At 39.9% G+C, this 21,105-nt stretch overlaps 1 protein-coding gene across 2 annotated transcripts in view; it reads right to left on the bottom strand.

Annotated features, from left to right (window-relative positions):
• Positions 1–21,105, bottom strand: part of CSF1R (colony stimulating factor 1 receptor) — an 86,107-nt gene that overhangs the window by 26,053 nt on the left and 38,949 nt on the right. For both annotated transcript variants that reach the window (XM_075210036.1, XM_075210037.1), the window contains exons 4-10: positions 17,557–17,690; positions 17,322–17,481; positions 16,929–17,127; positions 15,212–15,327; positions 11,602–11,716; positions 5,132–5,313; positions 2,991–3,100 (exon numbers count right to left, since the gene is read on the bottom strand). In XM_075210036.1, the coding sequence (XP_075066137.1) occupies positions 2,991–3,100; positions 5,132–5,313; positions 11,602–11,716; positions 15,212–15,327; positions 16,929–17,127; positions 17,322–17,481; positions 17,557–17,690 (1,016 nt within the window). The remainder of the gene's footprint in view (positions 1–2,990; positions 3,101–5,131; positions 5,314–11,601; positions 11,717–15,211; positions 15,328–16,928; positions 17,128–17,321; positions 17,482–17,556; positions 17,691–21,105) is intronic.

Here is a 21,105-nt window from a genome sequence, read left to right as displayed (position 1 = left end):
AAAGTTCACTCTCTGATTTAACACCAATAACTTGAAGTCTGTTTGTTTAGGTCTCACTCCACCTTTCAACTCTGCTTCAATTCATTGATGTTTGAGTGCATTCATTTATGTACAGTTGTTTTATGGTTCCACCACAGCATCTCAATTGGGTTGAGGTCTGGGCTTTGACGTGACAATTACACAATGTAGAGTTATTTTTTCAGCCATTTACGTTGGTGTGCTTAAGATCATTGTCTTATTGCATAATCAATCCAATTCTGGCCAACCTTCATCCGTCAGAGAGATGGCCTCGCATATTACTGTAGAATATTCTGGAATATAGAGGAATATTGAGGAACCATGGTGGACTCAATGATTGAGACATCCAGGTCCTGTGGCTGTAAAACAACCCCAAATAATTAGCCCTCCGCCCCTATGCTTGATGGTTAGTATGAGGTTTTGTGTTTGGCATTGTGCTTTAAGACCAAATAACTTCATCTGTTCAACTGACATTCACCCAGAAGCCTTGTGATTAGTCTAGATGAAACTTTACAAACTTTAGCCCTACTCAAATGGTTTGGAAATAGTCTTATAACGGTGTTGGCTAACCTGTGACACTCCAGGTGTTGTGAAACTACAAGTCCCAGCATACCCTTCCAGCAATAAGCTGCTATTTGCAAAGCATGATGGGACTTGTAGTTTCACAAACACCTGGAGTGTCACAGGTTAGCCAACACTGTCTTATAACCTTCTCCAGACAGATGGGCACCAACAATTGCTTCTCTGACGTCACTACAGATGTATTTTCTCCTCGTCATGGTGATAACACAAACCTGAATGTCCCAGACAGAAGTGCCAAAGGTTCTCCTTTTAGAGAGGGTTACACTTCTGGATAGCCAAAATTAAGTGCATTTGATAAGTAGGACCTGACTTTACCCTCTTCTTTGATTTGGAAGCAGTATGTTGAATAAACAATGTGTATTTAAACGTATTGTTTCTGCTATGGATTATGTGCCACATGAGATTAGATTATTTTTTTTTAGAATTTTAGAACCTTGTGAGGACAAACAAATTGTTAATATACCCTGATATGTACATAAAAAAAAGGCAGGTCAGGAACTAATCTTTGATAGTATCTGTGGTAGTATAATTTTGAGCAGTATCCTTAATAAGACATTTTCATAAGCCAACAGGACAATGATCAGTGATGTCAGGATATGGACTATGGCTCTTGCAAAACCAGATAGAGTCTAAGCATCATTGTGCAACACCAAAGGGCCACTAAACATCAGAATTCTACTTTTCAAACATGGGCCATGAAGATAAAATATGAAATATTAGTTTTAGCCTGATACTACTCCTCTGTTAAAAACAAAAGATTTTCCTCCCTACCCCATTATAGACAGCTGCAGAAACTCCCTCGGATCCCTAATGGATTAACAAGCTAAGACTGAAGTTATTTCAGTTACTGTGATATAACGACCTCTACCTATATGTGGATCCACCAAACCCACAGTGCATTTCTGCAATTCAAGTCTGCCCAGCTGCCAGTCACTGTTTGCTGAATTAATTTAACACCTGCTAAAAAAATTAAATATATTTTTTATGACACTTTCACGTTTGACTTGTAAGTTCTCATAAGCAGGACCCTTCTTTATCTTGTTGTCTTCCTACCTTCTCCCCCCCCCCTCCTCCCCCTCCTTCCTTGCCTCCCTTCCTACCCCTCCTATGTCACCTTCAGTTACCTTTGACATCCTTGTAACTGCCTGGGAATTGCTCCTAGTAATAGGATTTGATTTACGTTACCTATTTTGTATTACTACTTGTAGTTGTTAACTGTGGTTTCAGTTCTGCTATTCAGTTGTGCTTTTTAAATTTTTGTGAACTTTTATATCAACTGGTTCTGAGTCATTAAGGAGGGTAAAGCATAAAAAAGGAGTAACTTTGTATCTAGGCAAAACCATGTTGGATTGGAGCGGGAGGTAAATGTAAAATGTGGAGAAAGATTTATAATTGGGGTAGGGCATGTCCTACATCAACTTTAAATTTCAGTGTACAAATAAAGCTATTACGTATTTGTGTGCTAGATGAAAAAACAGCCAGTATTTAACTGATGTGCAAAATAATAAACTAATTTGCACCTCTTGCATTGATTAACATAGTTTGTCCCAGAGAACATTTACTCCTTTTTTTGTCTTACTTTCCATAATGACTCAGGCCGACTATGTCTACCTTGTTTGCACCACCACCATCTACAACGCTGCTGAACTTTGTGGCGTCCTATAAATAAATGCTAATAATATTAATAATAATATTAGCACCTTGTCAGAATTTTCACTGCAAGAGGCTTCGGATATGTAAAATTCACGTGTGACCGAAACATCCGGAGATGGAGACTGAAACCATAGTGGTCCTGGTTAGGGCTCAGTGTATGGTCCATGCCACTGGCGTTCTTGTAAGCTGGTGGTGGTATGACTACAGACTTGGATGCTATTTAACGCACTCCTCTTCTTGCTGTGGCTGATTGTAGGGAATGTGCAGATATCTCTAAACTTAGCCTTTGTCTATAGCACTAACAAAGAGAAAAAGTAATATAAACCTGGAGCAAAATCATATAGTACAGTAGGTCTGAATCTTTCTCCTGCATTTCAAAGTTGGCATGCCGCATAAGCAGGTTTAACCATGAATCTTGCCGTTCCCAGAGACACCAATATCCGCATGTCATTGTGTTAAGTCAGTTAGTCCCAACCATTGTGTAAAAATGCCAGGCTGCACATGTTACAAGAATTTAGGAGTAATATGCAATATACTCTTTTTGCTCTAACGGTAGCGTCTCACGGAAATATGTAGCATGTAGTTGATGTGTCACAATGTCAAAAGAATGCAACCAACATGTTAGGCAATATTTCATGAAAGAGGGTTGATGCAGAGATAAAGCAATGGTCTACATGGGCCATATCACTCAACTTGAAATGAAGCGAGAGTACAGTTACCTTTTATCGATCACTTACCTGCTGGCATTTATAGAACAGAAAGACTGAGAGCAGGAGGAGGAAAGCTCCGACTACCGTCATTGAGATCAACATTGGGTTGAAGAGCATGTGTTCAACCTGGCTGGTCACTAATAGAAACAGCAATATGAAAATAATCAACAAATCATCATCATGACGATTTATTTATATAGCGCCACTAATTCCGCAGCGCTGTACAGAGAACTCACTCACATCAGCCCCTGCCCCATTGGTGCTTACAGTCTAAATTCCCTAACACAGACACACACACAGACACACACACAGACTAGGGTCAATTTGTTAGCAGCCAATTAACCTACCAGTATGTTTTTGGAGTGTGGTAGGAAACTGGAGCACCCGGAGGAAACCCACGCAAACACGGGGAGAACATACAAACTCCTCACAGATAAGGCCATGGTCGGGAATCGAACTCATGATCCCAGTGCTGTCAGGCAGAAGTGCTAACCACTGAGCCACCATGCTGCCCCCACACAGTAATATTACTTACAAGTTTATGCATCAAATATTCCTTATTATAATTTAAAAAGTAACGCACACAGATAGACATAAGGGCTTATATAACAATATGGTGCAAATAGCAACCAATGAGATATCAGACAGACAGAGTGGTTAATATGGATTACAGCACATGTTTTCCTGGCACTAAACATGACAGAGTAATATAAAAAGGTTTATATCAATGATAAACATAACTTATATATTGCACACATCATTTTGCCATTGCAGTATTTCAGGAATCCTTCTTGGTACATGAGAGGACACAGACAATCATTTAGACACCATGAACCTCATTTAGAGTTAGGTGCAAATTTACACCTAGCCAGGGGCACAAATTCAACAAACTTTACTCATTTATGCCACTCAAATACTGGATCACACAGTACTAGATAGAACCATCTAGTTGTGGAATATGCTGAGTGCAAGCAATGCTTTGTGTTTGTAATTTCCTTTTAAAAGAACAGGTTTCTAGTAATTCCATTAAAAAGAAGCATCTAGAATACTGTGTCCAGTTCTGGAGGCCATATCTCCAGAAGGATATAAATACATTGGAGACCTACATCACAAAACTTACCTGGAAAAACGAAAAAATCCTAATATGTATAGTTTGGAGCAGAGAAGGGAAAGGGGGACATGATAGAAACTTTCACATATATCAAGGGTTTTAACAAGGTACAGGAGGGAAATATTCTTCAAAGGAAGAGAGATATTAGAACATGGGGACATGCACTGACACTGGAGGGAATTAGGTTCAGTAGAAAAATTACTTCAGAGAAAGGGTAGTGGATAAGTGGAATAGCCTCCCATCAATGGGGGTAGAGGCTAATACAGTAAAGCAGTTTAATCATGCTTGGTATAGACATAAGCATATTCTTACAAAGGACTAAGGATGAAATAGAGTTTGAGGTTACCATAGGTCAGTGAACAGGGGTAAAATACCCCAAATGGGGTAAAAATTTAATTCCTGGGGGTAATGCTGCCGATTCACATGCTGTCAGTTGGATTAAATGTAAAATTGCTGTTGTACCAGAAGAGCCTCAAGGGTTGGCAGAGGCACTTCTTGAGCTTCAATGCAATAATGAAGCACATATTGCATTTGAAAACAAAGCAGATGCGTCGTATTTTTGGATGTCAACAGCTGCAAATGCATTCAAAATTGCACATGAGGAGGCAGTCAAAAAGTTGCTACCTTTTGCAACAACCTACCTTTGCGAACAAGGATTTTCCACTCTAACAAACATAAAAACAATTCAGAGAAATCGATTGGCTGCTGAAGACTGTATCAAAATTGCTCTGACATCAAAATGCCCCAATATTGATGCTCTCCTATCAAAAATTAAGCAACAAAATTTGAATTCCAATAACTAATAATATATGATTTCCTTCCTTTCAAATCAAGGGGGTAACGTTGGCGTATCTAAATATATTTGGTAGTAAAAGGTAAAAAAGTTCCCTGACCCCTGCCATAGCTTAAAAAATGGGCAGACTAAATGGGCCAAGTGGTTTTTATCTGCCATCAAATTCTATGTTTCTATGCTTCTATGTTACAGCTGAGTTATAGAAAGCAGCCCTGAATGAACACATTAAAAAATAAGCAACATGGTTACAGGTCAAACACTTACTTGCAAGTACTGTGGTAGACAACAAAATTTCAGCAGATTTGTTTCCCACAATGTTTGAAGCGAAGCAGAAAATGGTAGCGTTGCTTATATTTTCTTCCAGGTTCAAGACACTTATCACTTGATTGTTATCTATTTTTTCTGTCACATTGTCTGTTAACGGGACTGTTTCTTTAGAAATGCAGCTGAAAACGAATGGAAAACCTTTATTTTAATTTATTGCACTGCAGATGATGATGTGATCAATGTAGTTTAGTTTTAAACATTTCTCTTTCAAACAAGGTTGAACATTTCCAGTGAATTACAGCTCATGGGTTATATTTTGTTCATTTTGTCTGGAGATTATGGGTCTGAACCATTAAGTCACACAAAAGGGATGTATTGTGCATCTTTTTTGTTTTAAAAATGTGGGTAAATAGGGCAAACGTACATAAATCATATAAAGATATGTAAATATACTGTAGTTGCTCTAACAGACAATACACTGCAGGATATGTCCAATACATGTGTGGAATAAAAAGTCTCATAGAAGCAAAAAAAAACAAAAACCTGATAACGTCACCTGTTAATAATATATTCACTTGTGACAACATTAAAAAAAATGTCTTGCAGTGGGAGACGGACTTGGGAATGGTCGGACATTTACGAGTGGACAGGGCGTTGTTCCATAAATGTCCGTATTAAGGAAAATACTAATAAATTGCTTCATAGATGGTACTGTGTCCCCTCTAGTCTTCACATTATCTATCCACAAACAAGCCCCACATGTTGGAGAAACTGTGGCCATGTTGGCACCTTTGGTGGGATTGCCCCAGGATACGCCCGTACTGGACAGCGGTTCTCAAACTAGCTACAGAAGTCCTCAACACCCCCATACCCTCTGACCCTAAGCATGTGCTTATGCCCTTACCTCTCCCAGACCTCCCTACACATACCCATAAGCTCCTCCGACAAATATACTTTTTCTTGCTAAATGCGTGAACTCCTTCTCCCTTCCCTCAGCCCTTCCAACTCTCTCTCCCCCCCCCCTCCTTACCCTGCACCATTCCTTATCCCCCCTCTTTTCTTCTCCCTTGTTTATCTAGTTCAAAAATAAAAACAACATCTTCATGGTACTAGGTTAGCACACAGTTAAATTTGTACTGTAAAAGCGCTGTGAGAGAGTGTTGTATATCCTGTTATATATATATATATATATTATATATTATATATTATATATATGTGTCTACACTGTCTCGCTAATGTACCTTTCAAGAATTTTTGGAACATTTTCAAGATAAGATGTTATTAATAAAACGTACTTTAAAATAACAAAAAAACAAAACAAAACCCCCCCCAAAAATGCCCCCCCCCATAAAATACATTCATTAGGATGTGTACAGTGCTTAAAATGCCCAAAGCTTGAACTGGATGCTGCTGCATGTGCTTGAACTTGACACACCCTTACTGTACATATGCCCAGCACCGACCCCGTTGCGCCCATGAAATTGTAGGCTGTAGTAAGGGTCCTTTGCGCTCGAAAATTAATTGGATGTTGGTTGTTGCATTCACTGTCGTATTGTCGGGTTCCAGGCATGCACAGAGTGATTTTATGCAAAATATGGCACGTATCGGCATTTACGTTCCTTAATAAACGAGGTCCTATATGTTCCCCCAAAACTTAAGGGCAGGTAAATTGGCAAAATTAACTCTAGTGTGCTGACGTGTGTTAATTCTGTATACTTTGATAAATAATGTTATTAGCTGGCTGCACAAAATATTTAGTTGGCCCACAAAAATTCACTTTGTAGCCCATAATCCATTTCATCAAGTAAATGTGATAGAAAATGAAAAAATATTATTTTGTAATAGGAAATTCATTTTGCAGTCACTTTTGTCGTGCTGTCATAACAAAGTGATAGCACATCATTTTGAAATTGCAAATCAATTTTCAAATAAGTAAGATACTACAGAAATAATAAAGCATTTTAAACACCAAATTAATTATATTTTAAAAAGGCCTACATGACAGAAGTACAATTTTAATGCACTTTAAATCTACAAAACTTAAGTCTACAAAATAACATATCCACAAGAATGAACTAAACAAAAAATTGCAGAACTGTGGCATAAAAAATTTATATGGTTTACTAGTTTCTACCAAACACCAAAGAAAAAATAATTAATAATAATAATAATAATAATAATAAAACAAAAAGTGGACTTTTTAACTGCATATCTGTATATATTTTGTGCAAGGATTATATCAAGCAATGCAAGAAGCCAATCAAAAACATTAACAAAATAATTAAATTGATGGTCATTTAGAAGGTGTAAAGACTGCTTGTCTCCTAGGTTGCACAAATCTATGTATGCTCACAAATAAATAATCAACTGGTTTATGTCCTTTATTATTAAATTTATATGTGGTATTGTATAATCATATATTATATAAATATATATTGTAACAAAGGGAGACATTTAACTGGCAATCTGAAGACAAAGGCTGCAATGAGTACATATGTGTGACAAAATAATAGTATAAAGTTTGACTTAACTAACATGGTTTGCAGTGTCTTTTCCCACAGCAGGGTGTGTCTGTATTCAGAGCAAATGAAGCAGCTGATGAAAACTCCCTTTTAAAGGGAAGAGGTGGGTGTGTCACCTGCCCATCAAGCTAAGGCTGTGGGAGGAGGGCAGCACAGTGGCCTAGTGGTTAGCACTTCTGACTCACAGCACTGGGGTCATGAGTTCGATTCCCGACCATGGCCTTATCTGTGTGGAGTTTGTATGTTCTCCCTGTGTTTGTGTGTGTTTCCTCCGGGTGCTCCGGTTAACTCCCACACTCCAAAAACATACTGGTAGGTTAATATCAAAATTGACCCTAGTCTCTGTCTGTCTGTATCTGTGACTGTAAGACTGTAAGCTCCAATGGGGCAGGGACTGATGTGAATGAGTTCTCTGTACAGCGCTGCGGAATTAGTGGCGCTATATAAATTGATGATGATGATGATGAGTGTCAGGTATAAAAACCTGTTTGTTTTACTGTTCAGGGTGACCAATGCTAGAGAAGCTGGCCTTTGGCTAGAGAGCTGGTCTCTGCTTATTTAGGTTTTATGGTCACAAGAAACCATATGGAATCTTTATGGTGTCAAATACGTTACCATCCTGACATTAAGCAAAAGTTGTTCGCGTATGTTTCACCAGAAGTGTTTCCACAAATGGTGTCAGAAGTGTGGATGCTCAGGGAAGCAGGTTTCCGCTACCTAACCCACATATAATCTAACATGGAGGAAGTTTTGAGAGCACTTGTGGATGTGGGTGCTGCCCAGCATGAGCAGCATGCTCAGGTGCTACGTGTCGCAGATGCACAGGAGGAAAACACCAGGCTCTTAAGAGAAGAGTTTGTCCAGATGAGGCGTGGCAGGGATGTACCACCTTGTCCAGCTCTGCAGAAAATGTTGCCAGCTGATGACATGGAAGCAAATCTGGTGTCCTTTCAGAGAGTTGCAAAAAGGGAAAAATGGCCTCCAGAAGTTTTGGCTGAGAGACTGGCACCATATCTGACAGCTGAAGCTCAGCGAGCTTATATGGATCTAGATAAGGACCGGGCCTCTGATTATTCGTGTCTCTCACAGTTCTAGCAGAAGTGATTCACTTTTTCCAACCTGAATTAGCACTAGCAGTAACAGAGGCACAGAGTCTAATGAACCAGGAACCCCAGCAAGGAGGTTTGGGCTTAGCTGCAGGTAAGTTCGCAGGTCGCGGCCCTCTGCACTGCCTCCAGGCGAGACAAGCTGGTATCAGGTGCAAGAGATTAGTCAACATAGCCAGGACAGGTACAGTAAGGACTGCAGAATGCCAAATCAGGAAACCGAAGAATTGTCAGAACAAGCAGGGTTAGCGACAATCGGGAATATACAGTACCAAACGACAGGCAGAAGAACAGTCAGGAACAATCCGGGTCAGGATACACAGGATTCAGCCACAAATTGCACAGGAACGCTGGAGTAAAGGTATAGAGCCTACTACTCTGGCACAGGCCTGTGCACTGAGCTGAAGCTGAGCTGAAGACCAAGGTGGGTCACAGGACAGAACACTTGATCACAGGTTCAGAGGTCTTAAAGGGCCATGCCCCTTCTGTTGTGCAAAGTATTATTATTATGGCACAAAGTTCTGCACCTGGAGCAGAAGGACTAATAGAGTGAGTGTGCCGGACAGCGAGTTTGAAAAGCAACTGCCGGAGTTCGATGCGTGACAGTGTCTAAAGTCTGAGATATTGTCTCACATTGGGGTTTCAAGGCCAGGTCGAGCCCATTGCTATCAAGAATGGCGCTATGATAAAGATAAACCAGTCAGAGCACAATTGGCTGAACTTTCCAAAATTTTAACAAAATGGCTGCAGCCTGAGGAGAATTCACCTGCCTGGATTATATAAATTTTGGCACTAGATCACTGCATCTGCAGGCTGGATCGCGGTCTGCAAATATAGGTGCTGCAATCAGACCCACAAATTTATGAAGAACTTGCCACAGTGGTAGAAAGCTTTTGTGCGCTACAGCAAATGACCAAAGCATCTGCATTCGTGCCAAAGCTAATGCAGCGTCAAAAATCAGGTTTGACAATCCTTGCTACAAGGCCCAATGGCAAAATTGCTGCAGACAGAGGGCTGGTTACAAAAGTGTCTAATCTGAAGTGCTTTGAATGTGGGCCACTTTAGGGCTGAGTGTCATAAACTACCGGAATGCATGGACTGCTCTGCTGCACATGTTGGGCCTGCTTTCTCACGCTGTTGTGCCATGATCCCCACATCAGGAAGTCCTTGTTTGTTCCAGACAACTGTACTTGTCAACCAAAACTTGTCTTGGCATTGGTTGACTCTGGGAGTGAACTTATGTTGGTTTCCAGCTCTGCCTTGCCCGAAACCACAACTCGGTTGCCCAAGGTTCTGTGCGCACATGGGACGACTGATGAGTATGAGAGAACACTTCTGCCAGTCACACTTGAAAACCAAACAGCTATGGTGATGGCTGCCATAGCACCTAAACTTCTATATCCACTCATTCTGGGGTGAGAATGAGTGGAGAATGAGTTTAAAGAGGTCCTCGGTGAGTGGGACATGCCAGCAACAGATGCAATGGTCGAAAGCCCGATCTTAAAGTCGCTGAAAAATCCACAACATCTGGACCTCGATCTTTGGGAACTGCCAAACTGGAATGCTATCCTGGGGGTCACAGCAGAATGTCCACAAAAGCATCCACATGCAGGGAAGCATGGATAGTCCAAACCATCATTGGCTGATGAAGTTACGGTTGAACCCACCCCGCTGTCAGTAAAGATACAGACTGGTCCACAATACCAATGTTGTTTCCTCTGCAGAACTTTGCTCATGACCAACTTAACGATGCAACTTTAGAGCATGCTATTAAAAGTGTGGCTGAGGTGAATGAGGTAGCGAAAGCCACCCAGCTTGCAGAAGGTATACCATATTTTGTTGTCAAAAATATCTTTCTGTATAGAGTTGCTATTGTACAAGAGGTAAAATTAGAACAGTTACTGGTTCCTCAGGTCCATGTACCCCTAGTGTTAAAAGCAGCACATACACATGTCTGTGGGGGTCACTTCTGGGAGGACAAAACAAAGAAATGAGTTCTGCATAGGTTTTTCTTGCCCGTTGTGTACACATGGCAGTGAAAGATATTGTCGGTCCTGTCCCATTTGTCAGAGAACCTATCCCAAACCAAAGTACAGGGCACCTCTCATCCCAATACCAATAGTACAAGTTCCCTTTGAACTAATAGCCATGGACCTTGTGGGGCCGCTGGAGAAATTCGCTCATGGGCACCAATATATACTAGTAGTGCATGATTATGCGACCAGATATCCAGAGGCAGTTCCCCTATGGAACATGAAGTTCAGAACCATAGCTAAATAACTTGTATTGATGTTCACACACTTGGAAATACTCAAGGATATTCTCACAGACCTGAGCATCATGTCCAAGCTGGTGAAGGACATGTGCCAGTTGTTAGCAGTGACGACTCTTCACACCTCCATGTACCATCCACAAATTGACAGCTTGGTGGAGCAATTTAACCAAACATAAGCACAAATGCATTTTATACACTTTATAGAGCAGTAGCTGAAAGTAACAATGGACTCAATCCCTCAATCATTAAGAATGTAACATTTAATAATGTTTAATAACATTATTTGATTTCCTAAAAATTATCTGCATCAGTGGGCACATAAACTAATAGTCATTGGCTCCATCAAATAAGACAACCTGAATAAGCAATCTGCATTTATACCTCCTTCAGCTCTACATTAATCCTAAGTGATTTAGTGATAGGAAATGTTCATAAATTCACAACTCTAATGTTCTGATACTGCACTTTCTGTAGCACTACGATCCCTGTATAAATTGTGTATAAATTTAAACTGTGTATAAATTCAACTTGCTTATTTATAACAAGTTACATTCAGTTTCTCACCTTGTACCAGGGCATTGAAGCCACTGAATAGTTGGCAGTGGAATACCCCATGCTGTGCAAATCATCTTCTGGGACCCATCAGATAGAATTTGATGTATTTCAACGCTGGGTAATGCTGAAACACAGATGAAACAGGATGAACTCACTACAGGCTTGCTGATAAGTTTCCACGTTGCATACAGGTCTGTGTCATAGCATATATTAAATGACAGCGGAGGTGTTGCCAATAGTATTTTTGGGTGCCTAGCTTCTAGCTCACATGGTTTTCATTTTCAGAAATAGGTGGTAGCAGTGAAGAAGTGTATATGATGTTTATATACCTTGTTTGGAAAATATTAGTTCAAAATGAATCAAATAAATGGATGTACAGCTGTTCAGACTATATCTATTGTTGAAGTATGTGTTTGTTTTTGAGGTATATATAAGGCTCATTTACCAACTGCTCAATATGCAGACGCAAAGCACACTTAATTTTGCACATATGCACCCAACACTTACACAGCTGCATACCTACTTCTCTGGTAATGGTAACCGTACATATGCTCTGCACAACCATTTGTGGGATTGTGGACCGAGATGGAAATGTGCATGGTGAAAACAATAAAAATGTCACTTCAAAGTCCTGCCTATTATTATGACTTTAGGAACACAGGGAAGGATCATTTAATGACCAGACTGGATGTTACTCCTTTGCAGAGCTGGTGCTGTCTGGAAGGATAGATTGCAAGACAAATCACCCCTGTGCTGAATGCTATACATATTTATATAGATCTCTGGAACTGGCTATGATCCGAAAAAATAACTCCAAATGGAATGATTCATCTGGGCAATTGGAGAAGATAAGAAAGCAAATCTGTCTAGGAATTGAAAGAGTGGAAACAAAAAAATTAAAATAAGTACCAGATAAGTGTAAGGAGACCTCACCTGTATGCTGTCCTTATAAAGCCCTCACTCCTACCAATCTTTGCACCAACAAAATAGAATTGTGTTTCTCTGCTGGTGCTTCAAAAGTCTTGTTTTGATTATCTGTTCATCGACTTAAGCTTTGTCCTTCACAATTCTACACTCTCCAAACCATGGACTTTAGCTTCATCCCTCACAATTCTACACTCTCCAAACAATGGACTTTGGCTTTGACTCTCAACATTCTACAATCTCCAAACCATGGACTTTGGCTTCATCCCTCACAATTCTACACTCTCCAAACAATGGACTTTGGCTTTGACTCTCAACATTCTACACTCTCCAAACCATGGACTTCGGCTCTGTCCCTCACAATTCTACAATCTCCAAACCGTGGATTTTTCCTTTGATCATCACTATTCTAACTTCTCCAACCCATCATCAGCTTTGTCCCTCATGACCCATTCTCTCTGGACTAAGCGGCTTGGCCAGTCATTGACAAACAATGGGTCTCATTAACGAATCAAACTCGTTGTGAACCACAAACGCCCTCATGTGCATGGATGGCTCACTCAGCACATACCAACACGCTTGCTTTCTCCCTCTTCTTGGGATACACCTGTGCAAACTACTACTATTAGGTCCGAGAAGAGGTCGGAAAACTCCCATCCTCCTACTAGTTTAGAACCAACGTTTCCATTTTTATCTCATAACACTGTTCAGCTAAACCTTATTGATCGCTTAAATTAATCATAAAAGTGAGGGCATATTGGGACTGTCTTTTTTTACATGTGGCACTTTTGTGTGTGAAGCTTATTATCACATTGTTTGAATGTGAAGTATGTCATATTACACTATAGGATGAGACTTGAAAAAAACAGCTCTGAACTGGTGCAAAATATCAGAGTAAAATCTTCGAAGAGCCCCTTCACAATGCAAAGTACAAAATAATTTACTCTTTCCACCCCTTTATCTCATTTCAATAAACATGCGTTACGTTCTATCCTGTGAAATTAAATTTCGTTTTTGCACTTCTCCGCAAAACTGGGTATACTGACGTGCCTACTTTGTCGTTTGCCAGAAATGCCCTCACACGACCTAATTCTTCTCCTCTGCCTCTCTAAACTCCTGGTCCTTCACAAACGCCACCATCTTGCTTGGCAAACGCCATGAGCTTAGATAGAAATCTAGGAGGAGGTGCGCAGTAGGATCAAAGTTGATTTTGCACTGTGCGTAAAGCTGTTTTTTGCTTCATAAATAAGCTCCAATTTGTTTAATACTTTAAAGTGCAAGCACAATAAAAAAAGAAGTGTAAGTGTAGAGTATTGGCTAATAAAAGAACCTCTATGTGTTTCAGGGTAACCCGCCCCTTCATCAAGAAAAAAACAGGAGGTTTATAATTCAGCTTGAAGCAATAAGATCCATTACAAGAATACAGTATAAACATTTCCTGTTTCTAGCATTGGTTTAACAAGCTCTGTGATGAACCATAGCCCATTCAGTACACAGAGCCCACTGAGGAAGACATGTGACATTATCAATACTTCAATATACCTATTTCTCTGTACCCTATATATCACCTCTCAGCACAGTTCCTACACACTATCTTGTATTCCACCTCACTTTCCCCTACCAATTAAAACCAGGAGCTACCTACGTGTCCATCTCTACGGACCATGCTCGCAAGCTCACTCCCATCCCCCACGGATCACGGCTCCTATATAACACTCCATCAACCTAATACAAGCAGCGTTCCATGACTACAGACAGATAGGTATAACCTTTTTTCATAGATTTATTAGGTGGAGGAACTCGTGTCTACAGTGCACACATACTAGGGAAGTGTGGCCATCAGCCTAAATGCAGTTAAAATCACGTGGGTGAGTGATTAGGTGTTTAGCCTATGGGCTGCTTCAATTTGTTAACCAATAGGCAGAGGAGGGGGGTGGTTTTAGTTTTATATAGGTGAAGTTCTCCTGCATTTCCCCCTCTCTGCTTCCGGATTCCTCCCGCCCACCTGGCAGTTATTAGGTTTGTGTATATGTGATTTTTTCTAGGTGGGAGAGCAGTGCAGTCGGTAAGTTTCATATGGTGCTTGGGTTATCTCGTCATAGGTCACTACTCCCCCTTTTGGATTGTGTTGTCATCACTCGGCCAGTATGTTGAAGATTTTTCTGGCGGTTATAAGGGGGGTGTAGTCTTGCCGTTGGACAGATATTTCGCACCGGCCAATAGATATGGTATGATCCTGGGTTGGTGGTACAATGGTCTGACCTTTCCACCGTTATTGGTTTTGTGTTTGCTGACTGCCCTGCTCTCGTCCGCCTTTCAGCCCCTTTAGCTTTAATATTAGTCATTTAATAAATAATATTTTATTCCAACGTTAATTTGGTGTCCGTGTCTTTATTGGTTTCCCTTAAGGTATTATGGTAAACACTAAGAACTTTCACACTGTGCATTTTACCTCCTTCATTAGCCAAGCACAATAGTGTTTTCTCAAGTCATGATAAGGCAACACTCCTGTACCCCCTGTTTTGTGAAAAAGTCATCAGATTGTGCCCATAGCACAAAGACATCCATCTAAGTGGCCAGTGAAAAATCAACAGACTACAGTAGCAGGAATCCTATTGACCTGGCTTGGATAAAACGTTTAACTACTGACCAACTTACTAGCTTTACTGTTAATATAGTTAGCTCCATGACTTACTTTTCAGAATAATTTTGAAGTTCAGGAAAGCACTAGTTTTTGAATTTTCGGCATAAAAAGTGTAGATCCCGCTCTCAGTTTCCTTCATACGATTTAGAGACAGAGTGCTTCTGCTCCTGGAAAAAAAAACCCCAAAAAAAAGTTTAAATTTTAAAAGGAATATTGATCCAAAACGCTAACTGGACTATCAACATTCAATAGTGTGCAATTTCTCAGAAAATAATCATTTTGCTGTGCATCCTTCTTATATTTCTTGGCAACGTCATTAAATTGAGAATAGCTTTGTTGTTTGGCTTCTATCAAGATAGAAGCTAGATGGTAGCTAGCTAAAAGGAAAGATTGGAATAGTTCTAATTTATTCATACAGTATAAGCACTGCTTCATTTGTGTTTTATAAATAGGTGCATCAATCTATTGAAGCATTCAGTTTTTTACATTTTTTATTTAACTGTTAGGAGGGGAATTCAACTGGCCGCGTTACTTGTGAAATTTACTACAGTGATAGTGAGCATTACTACCGTTAGTACGGTAATTTCAACGCTGGTTTTTCCTCGAGAGCCGCAAACAGAAATCTGCGTTAAAAGTACCGTACTATCGGTAATAGTGCGCGGGTCGCAGTACTTTCATCAGTAACAGGGCCAAATTCCCCCCTTATGTACAAAATTACACAAACTAGAAAACAACCAGTAGATGGACCACATACAGCCCTCAGATGCTCTTCTGGATAATTGCCATATTTTGCTATTTACATTATAGCTCCTGCTTGGTACATTCACACAGTTTGTTGTATAATTTAATTGTGGCATCTTGATATTACCAGCCAATCATGTGTCATCCGCAGCTAAGGTTGTGTGGATACAGTTTACTTATATATCATGTTACAATTGCATCAGGAGTAAAGGCAATGCGTACTTTAAAATCCTCAATGTTTCTCTATAGATGTATTTTGAGACTGAGTACCAAATGCAAAGTTGATGAACACAATTGTGTTGTCCAACAGTGTGATGTATACTTAGAAAGTTTGCAAATAAAAAAACAATGTACATTTTATTTTAACGCTTTTGTCCAAGCAAGACCCTTAATCAGAAAGAATCCCAAATATTTACATGGACTTTACATGAGTGTGTACACATGAATCGGCATGCTGATTGGGAAATTTATTTTCAATCATTAGTAAAATCGTTAACGATATTTCATTGGGAGAAATCATCATCATCAATTTATATAGCGCCACTGATTCCGCAGCGCTGTACAGAGAACTCATTCACATCAGTCCCTGCCCCGTTGGAGCTTACAGTCTACATTCCCTAGCATACACAGACAGAGAGAAAGGGAGAGAGAGACTAGGGTCAATTTTGATAGCAGCCAATTGACCTACTAATATGTTTTTAGACTGTGGGAGGAGACCGGAGTACCCGGAGGAAACCCACGCAAACACAGGGAGAACATACAAACTCCTCACAGATAAGGCCATGGTCGGGAATTGAACTTATGACCCCAGCACTGTGAGGCAGAAGTGCTAACCACTTAGCCACCGTGCTGCTCCAAATGTTCTGTAGTGTGTACCCAGCCTAAGCGTTCTTAAACTTATCCTGGCCCCCTTTTGACTCTCCGGCCCCTTATATTGCTCTGGCGCTATTTCAGCTCCGATGCCACCATTTATAAGTTTGTTACTCTAGGTACAGCATAGGACTTTGATACTCTTCAGTACTCAAACCTGTAAGGTCCATTGGGCTGCAGATTCCACTGCAAGTAATTGTTATATGCATTGCCAGCATTATCAGATTTGTCGTGTTTCCATGTCCAGGACCGAAGATGGGGGTATGCTTCGATATCTACCGTCAACGCCACACTGTCACCCACGGTTAATGAAATGGTGGTGTTCTCTGAAGTTGATATATTTATAAAGGCTTTTTCTGAAGAAGAAAAAAAAATAGCTATTGTCAATTTCTGCTTGTCACAGGAAAATCTAGTACCAATAATAAGAGGCCTTTTTACAACTGGCTATGCATGATTAAATATAAATGATTGAATGATATAGAAAAGTTACTTTTAGCTTGAGTATTCTTTTAGCCTAGTTTCATAAATTAGCTTTGTCATGTTACATTACCTATAACTTGGAGGTTTGCAGAAGTCCTATTGGACCCCGCTGTGTTTTCACCTACACATGTGTAGTTCCCACTGTCGTCGAAATCCACAGAAGGAATCTGTACGGTGGAAATGATGATCCAAGTGTTCTCTGAAACATCAAGTCTTGAGTCTCCTGTTATCTTTTACAAGACAAAACACTGTCAGTCACAGTTTCATATATCTCCCCAGGAATACATCATTTTAGAGGTATTTACATTTTTTGTGGTGTGCTTCCATTTGATAGCAGGTTTGGCAATACTAGCTGCAGTGCAGTTCATGTGAAAAGCCTCTCCTTGAATCCTGATGTGTTTTTTGGATTCCAAGGTAACTGAAGGAGGCTTCCTTGCCACTAAACAAAATAAAATATTTTACATTAATTATCTGCAGCCAATCAGACATTTGCTTACATTGATTAAGTCGGACTAAGTTGATTAAAACTAATTGGTTGATATGAGTTATTAAGTTTTAGCACTTTTGCATTTTGTTAGTATTACCTCGATATGTAAATTTGATTGGTATCTATATGCCTTGACTCTAGATAGATGGATTTGTTACATATTCCAATAGCATAAACCCATACAAGTCATTTTCATAATGTCATATCTTGTTTATTTTTTTACATTTATAGTTTCATACAATAGAAAGTGTTTGAGGAATGTTGGAAGCAATAAAGAACCAAGTGTAGTGATATTATTTGTGTGCTATAAGTATGGTTTGGGTACAAACTATTACACTTTTACCTAGTCCCCTTTACACATACAAATTCTATATGTGCAAAATTCACATGGCAAGTAAACTGTGCAGACAAACTGCAGTGAACACTTGTTAAGTGCACACATAGTGGAGGAATTCATTTTATGGTCAGAACCAACATTCATAAGAATGCAGCCTATCAATTTACTAGGAATCAGTGACATCACTGAGGCATGAAATTGTCATCATAATGAGTGTGGTTCAGCGCATAAAAACCTGATTGTGTGCAGATGTCAAGAGCATTTTTTAAATTATTTGAACCTGTGCTTTATTCCCGCTGAAGGTGAATCTTCACCTCTGAACTCATGTTGTACTATGCTCTTTCCTTGACTTGCTTGGTTCTAGGGTCAAGGACGAGAGTCCCCTGGGTCAGGCTGCAGTCACAAGGAGAAGCTGAGGACAGAATCCAGAAAACAGCAAGAAAATGTGTATGTGCTTTTGTATAGCAAACAAAACAGTTGCATGGGTCAGGAAAAAATGGAACTTGGGTTACATAGAAAGCCAGTTGGCTTGGCCACAGGTGAAGACTATGATGTAACCAGAACTCAGAAAGGTCTCAGGAGAACTACAAGGCACAGGATCCTAGAACTTGTGGTTGAAGAGCAGAACAACTACATGTGAAGAGTGAGACTATTGGTTAGATCCAAGAGAAGGCAAGTAAGATAAACTTGAAGAAACCTGGGAATAGGGATAGCAAACATGAGGCAAAAACAGAAGCCATTCATCACCCAGGCAAAATTTGGCTGCCTTAAAATAATAATGTAGTTAAATATTTAAATCAGAGGAGTATGGGTACTGATACAATTTCCTATGCATGTTCTACCAGCTACAGACCCATGTTCACTCCAAGACCCTCTAGCTCCTCTAGACTGTAATCACTTCAGGGTCCTCTCTACTCTGTCTCATGTCTACGCGTCTTTTGTCAAACTTCATTGTACTTGTTCTGATGGATGTCAGAGGCCTTAATCTAAGACCGTTCTACAGGAACATAGCCTTTTAAGAGCATGGAAAACTTAAGAATTCAGAATTTATTTGATCTCAAATTCTTGGGGATCATCAACAATGATTAATAATCAAAGTTGTCAACAAAGAGATATGGAAACACATTTGAAATTTTTAAAAAGGATGAGACGTTAAGATACAAGGATACTGGATTCCCTTACATAAGAATCTAGAAGGGACAGGTTAATCTAGGGGCAAATTTATGAAATAACTTTTTGTCTAATAGTTTTGTGGACAATCACATTGGGCCTAATTCGTTAAGGCGCCAGAATCAAATTCCAGTATTGTGCATTTTTTTTAAAAACTTACATAAATTGATCATACGTCCGTCCGTATTCAACAAGGAGCTGTTGTAAAGCTATGTCTGTTGGTAACTATGGGTCTAGGGGGTATATTTACTAAACTGGTGGTTTGAACAAGTGGAGATGTTGCCTATAGCAACCTATCACATTCTATTTATCATTTATTTAGTACATTCTACAAAATGACAGCTAGAATCTGATTGGTTGCTTAGTACATTCTACAAAATGACACCACAAATCTGATTGGTTGCTATAGGCAACATCTCCACTTTTTCAAACCCGCAGTTTAGTAAATATACCCCTAGGTCTCCTCTGCTCTAACAGACAATACACTGCATACACGACCGTCATCACCAGTAATTGGCACTTACATTGGACCTCTAGATGGTGCAAGTGATACGACAGAAAAACACGTACCTTAGAGAGGCCCAAAGCTTGAATCGAATGTTGCTATGTGCACTCGAGCTTGGCATGCCCTTACTTTACATTGACTATGTGCATACGCCCATTGCCCTCCCCGTTCTGCCCCTGAAATCATAGGCTATAGTAAGGGTCTTCTGTGCTCAAAGATGAATTGGGCGTTGCTGTGTTCGCTGGTGAATGGTTTGTTTCGGGACATGTGCAGAGCGATTTTATGCAAAATACGGCATGTATTGCCATTTACATGCCTCAATGAATCAGGCCCATGCTGTCACCAAGTTGAAAAGAGGAGACTGTTTCAGATATTTATCTGCAAATAATTTCTGATTGTATAGAGATTTGTGGATATTGATTTAAATCATTTTATTATACAACGTATACATCCATTAAAACATAAACGTCAATTACCATATGAGCTCATGTAGTCTAAAAACTATTTATCCAAATTATCCGAATGATACAAACACATGTGCACATATAAATCAGAGCAAAAAGACCTCTAATACATGTATTATAATGTGTTAACCACTTAAATGCTTCTATTTAGTCAGTAGCCAGCTGACTCAAAGCTTAGGGGAACTCTGTGTAATCAAGTTCAATCCTTCATTATTTCCAAATGTTGTTCCACGGAAAAATGTTCTTCCACATTGGTATCAAAATTATAATTCCATAGAATACCGAGCACAATAAGTGCAACGTGAAGGAAGCAAAGACCCTATAGGGAATGTGCAGAGTTCTGTTGGTTAAAATAGTACAAAATGTGTCATCCAAAATCACAATTGGTTAGGGAACAACATATCCCCTGTATGCACTTGTTAAGTTGTTCAACATGCCCAAGTTGTACAGAAATTATTCAGTCGCAATAGGAAGTTATCTGACAGTTTGAGATTATAAACAGGCTTGTAATCTATTGGAGTCTCTTTCTGTGTTAGCCACTTGTCAGATTGCAGACTTTATAGCTGTAACGGACTTAACTTCTCCGCCGTCCGGAAGCCGCACTTCCGCATCCAACACCACGTGACCGCAACCTAGAGGCGGGGATTTTGAAGCCCTGTCAGGATAAAAACCTCACTCTGACACTCGCTGAGTGTCAGAGCAACACTTACCTGTTCCTGGGTTGGTAAATTTCTGAATTACTAGAAAAGAGATCTTTTCCCGATGAAGCGCTCCTATCTGAAGAAGGAGGGGAATGGTGCATACCAGAATGGACCCCTCAGGAATTCTTCCCTCATCAATGGCCAGCAAAGAGATGGGTTGGGTATCCGTAACTGCGAGGAAGAAGCTGCT

The sequence above is a fragment of the Mixophyes fleayi genome, chromosome 4 (assembly GCF_038048845.1).
Source record: "Mixophyes fleayi isolate aMixFle1 chromosome 4, aMixFle1.hap1, whole genome shotgun sequence".
Taxonomy (NCBI): Eukaryota; Metazoa; Chordata; class Amphibia; order Anura; family Limnodynastidae; genus Mixophyes; species Mixophyes fleayi.
The sequence above is the reverse complement of the archived record's forward strand: the minus strand, read 5'-3'. Positions and strand labels throughout refer to the sequence as shown.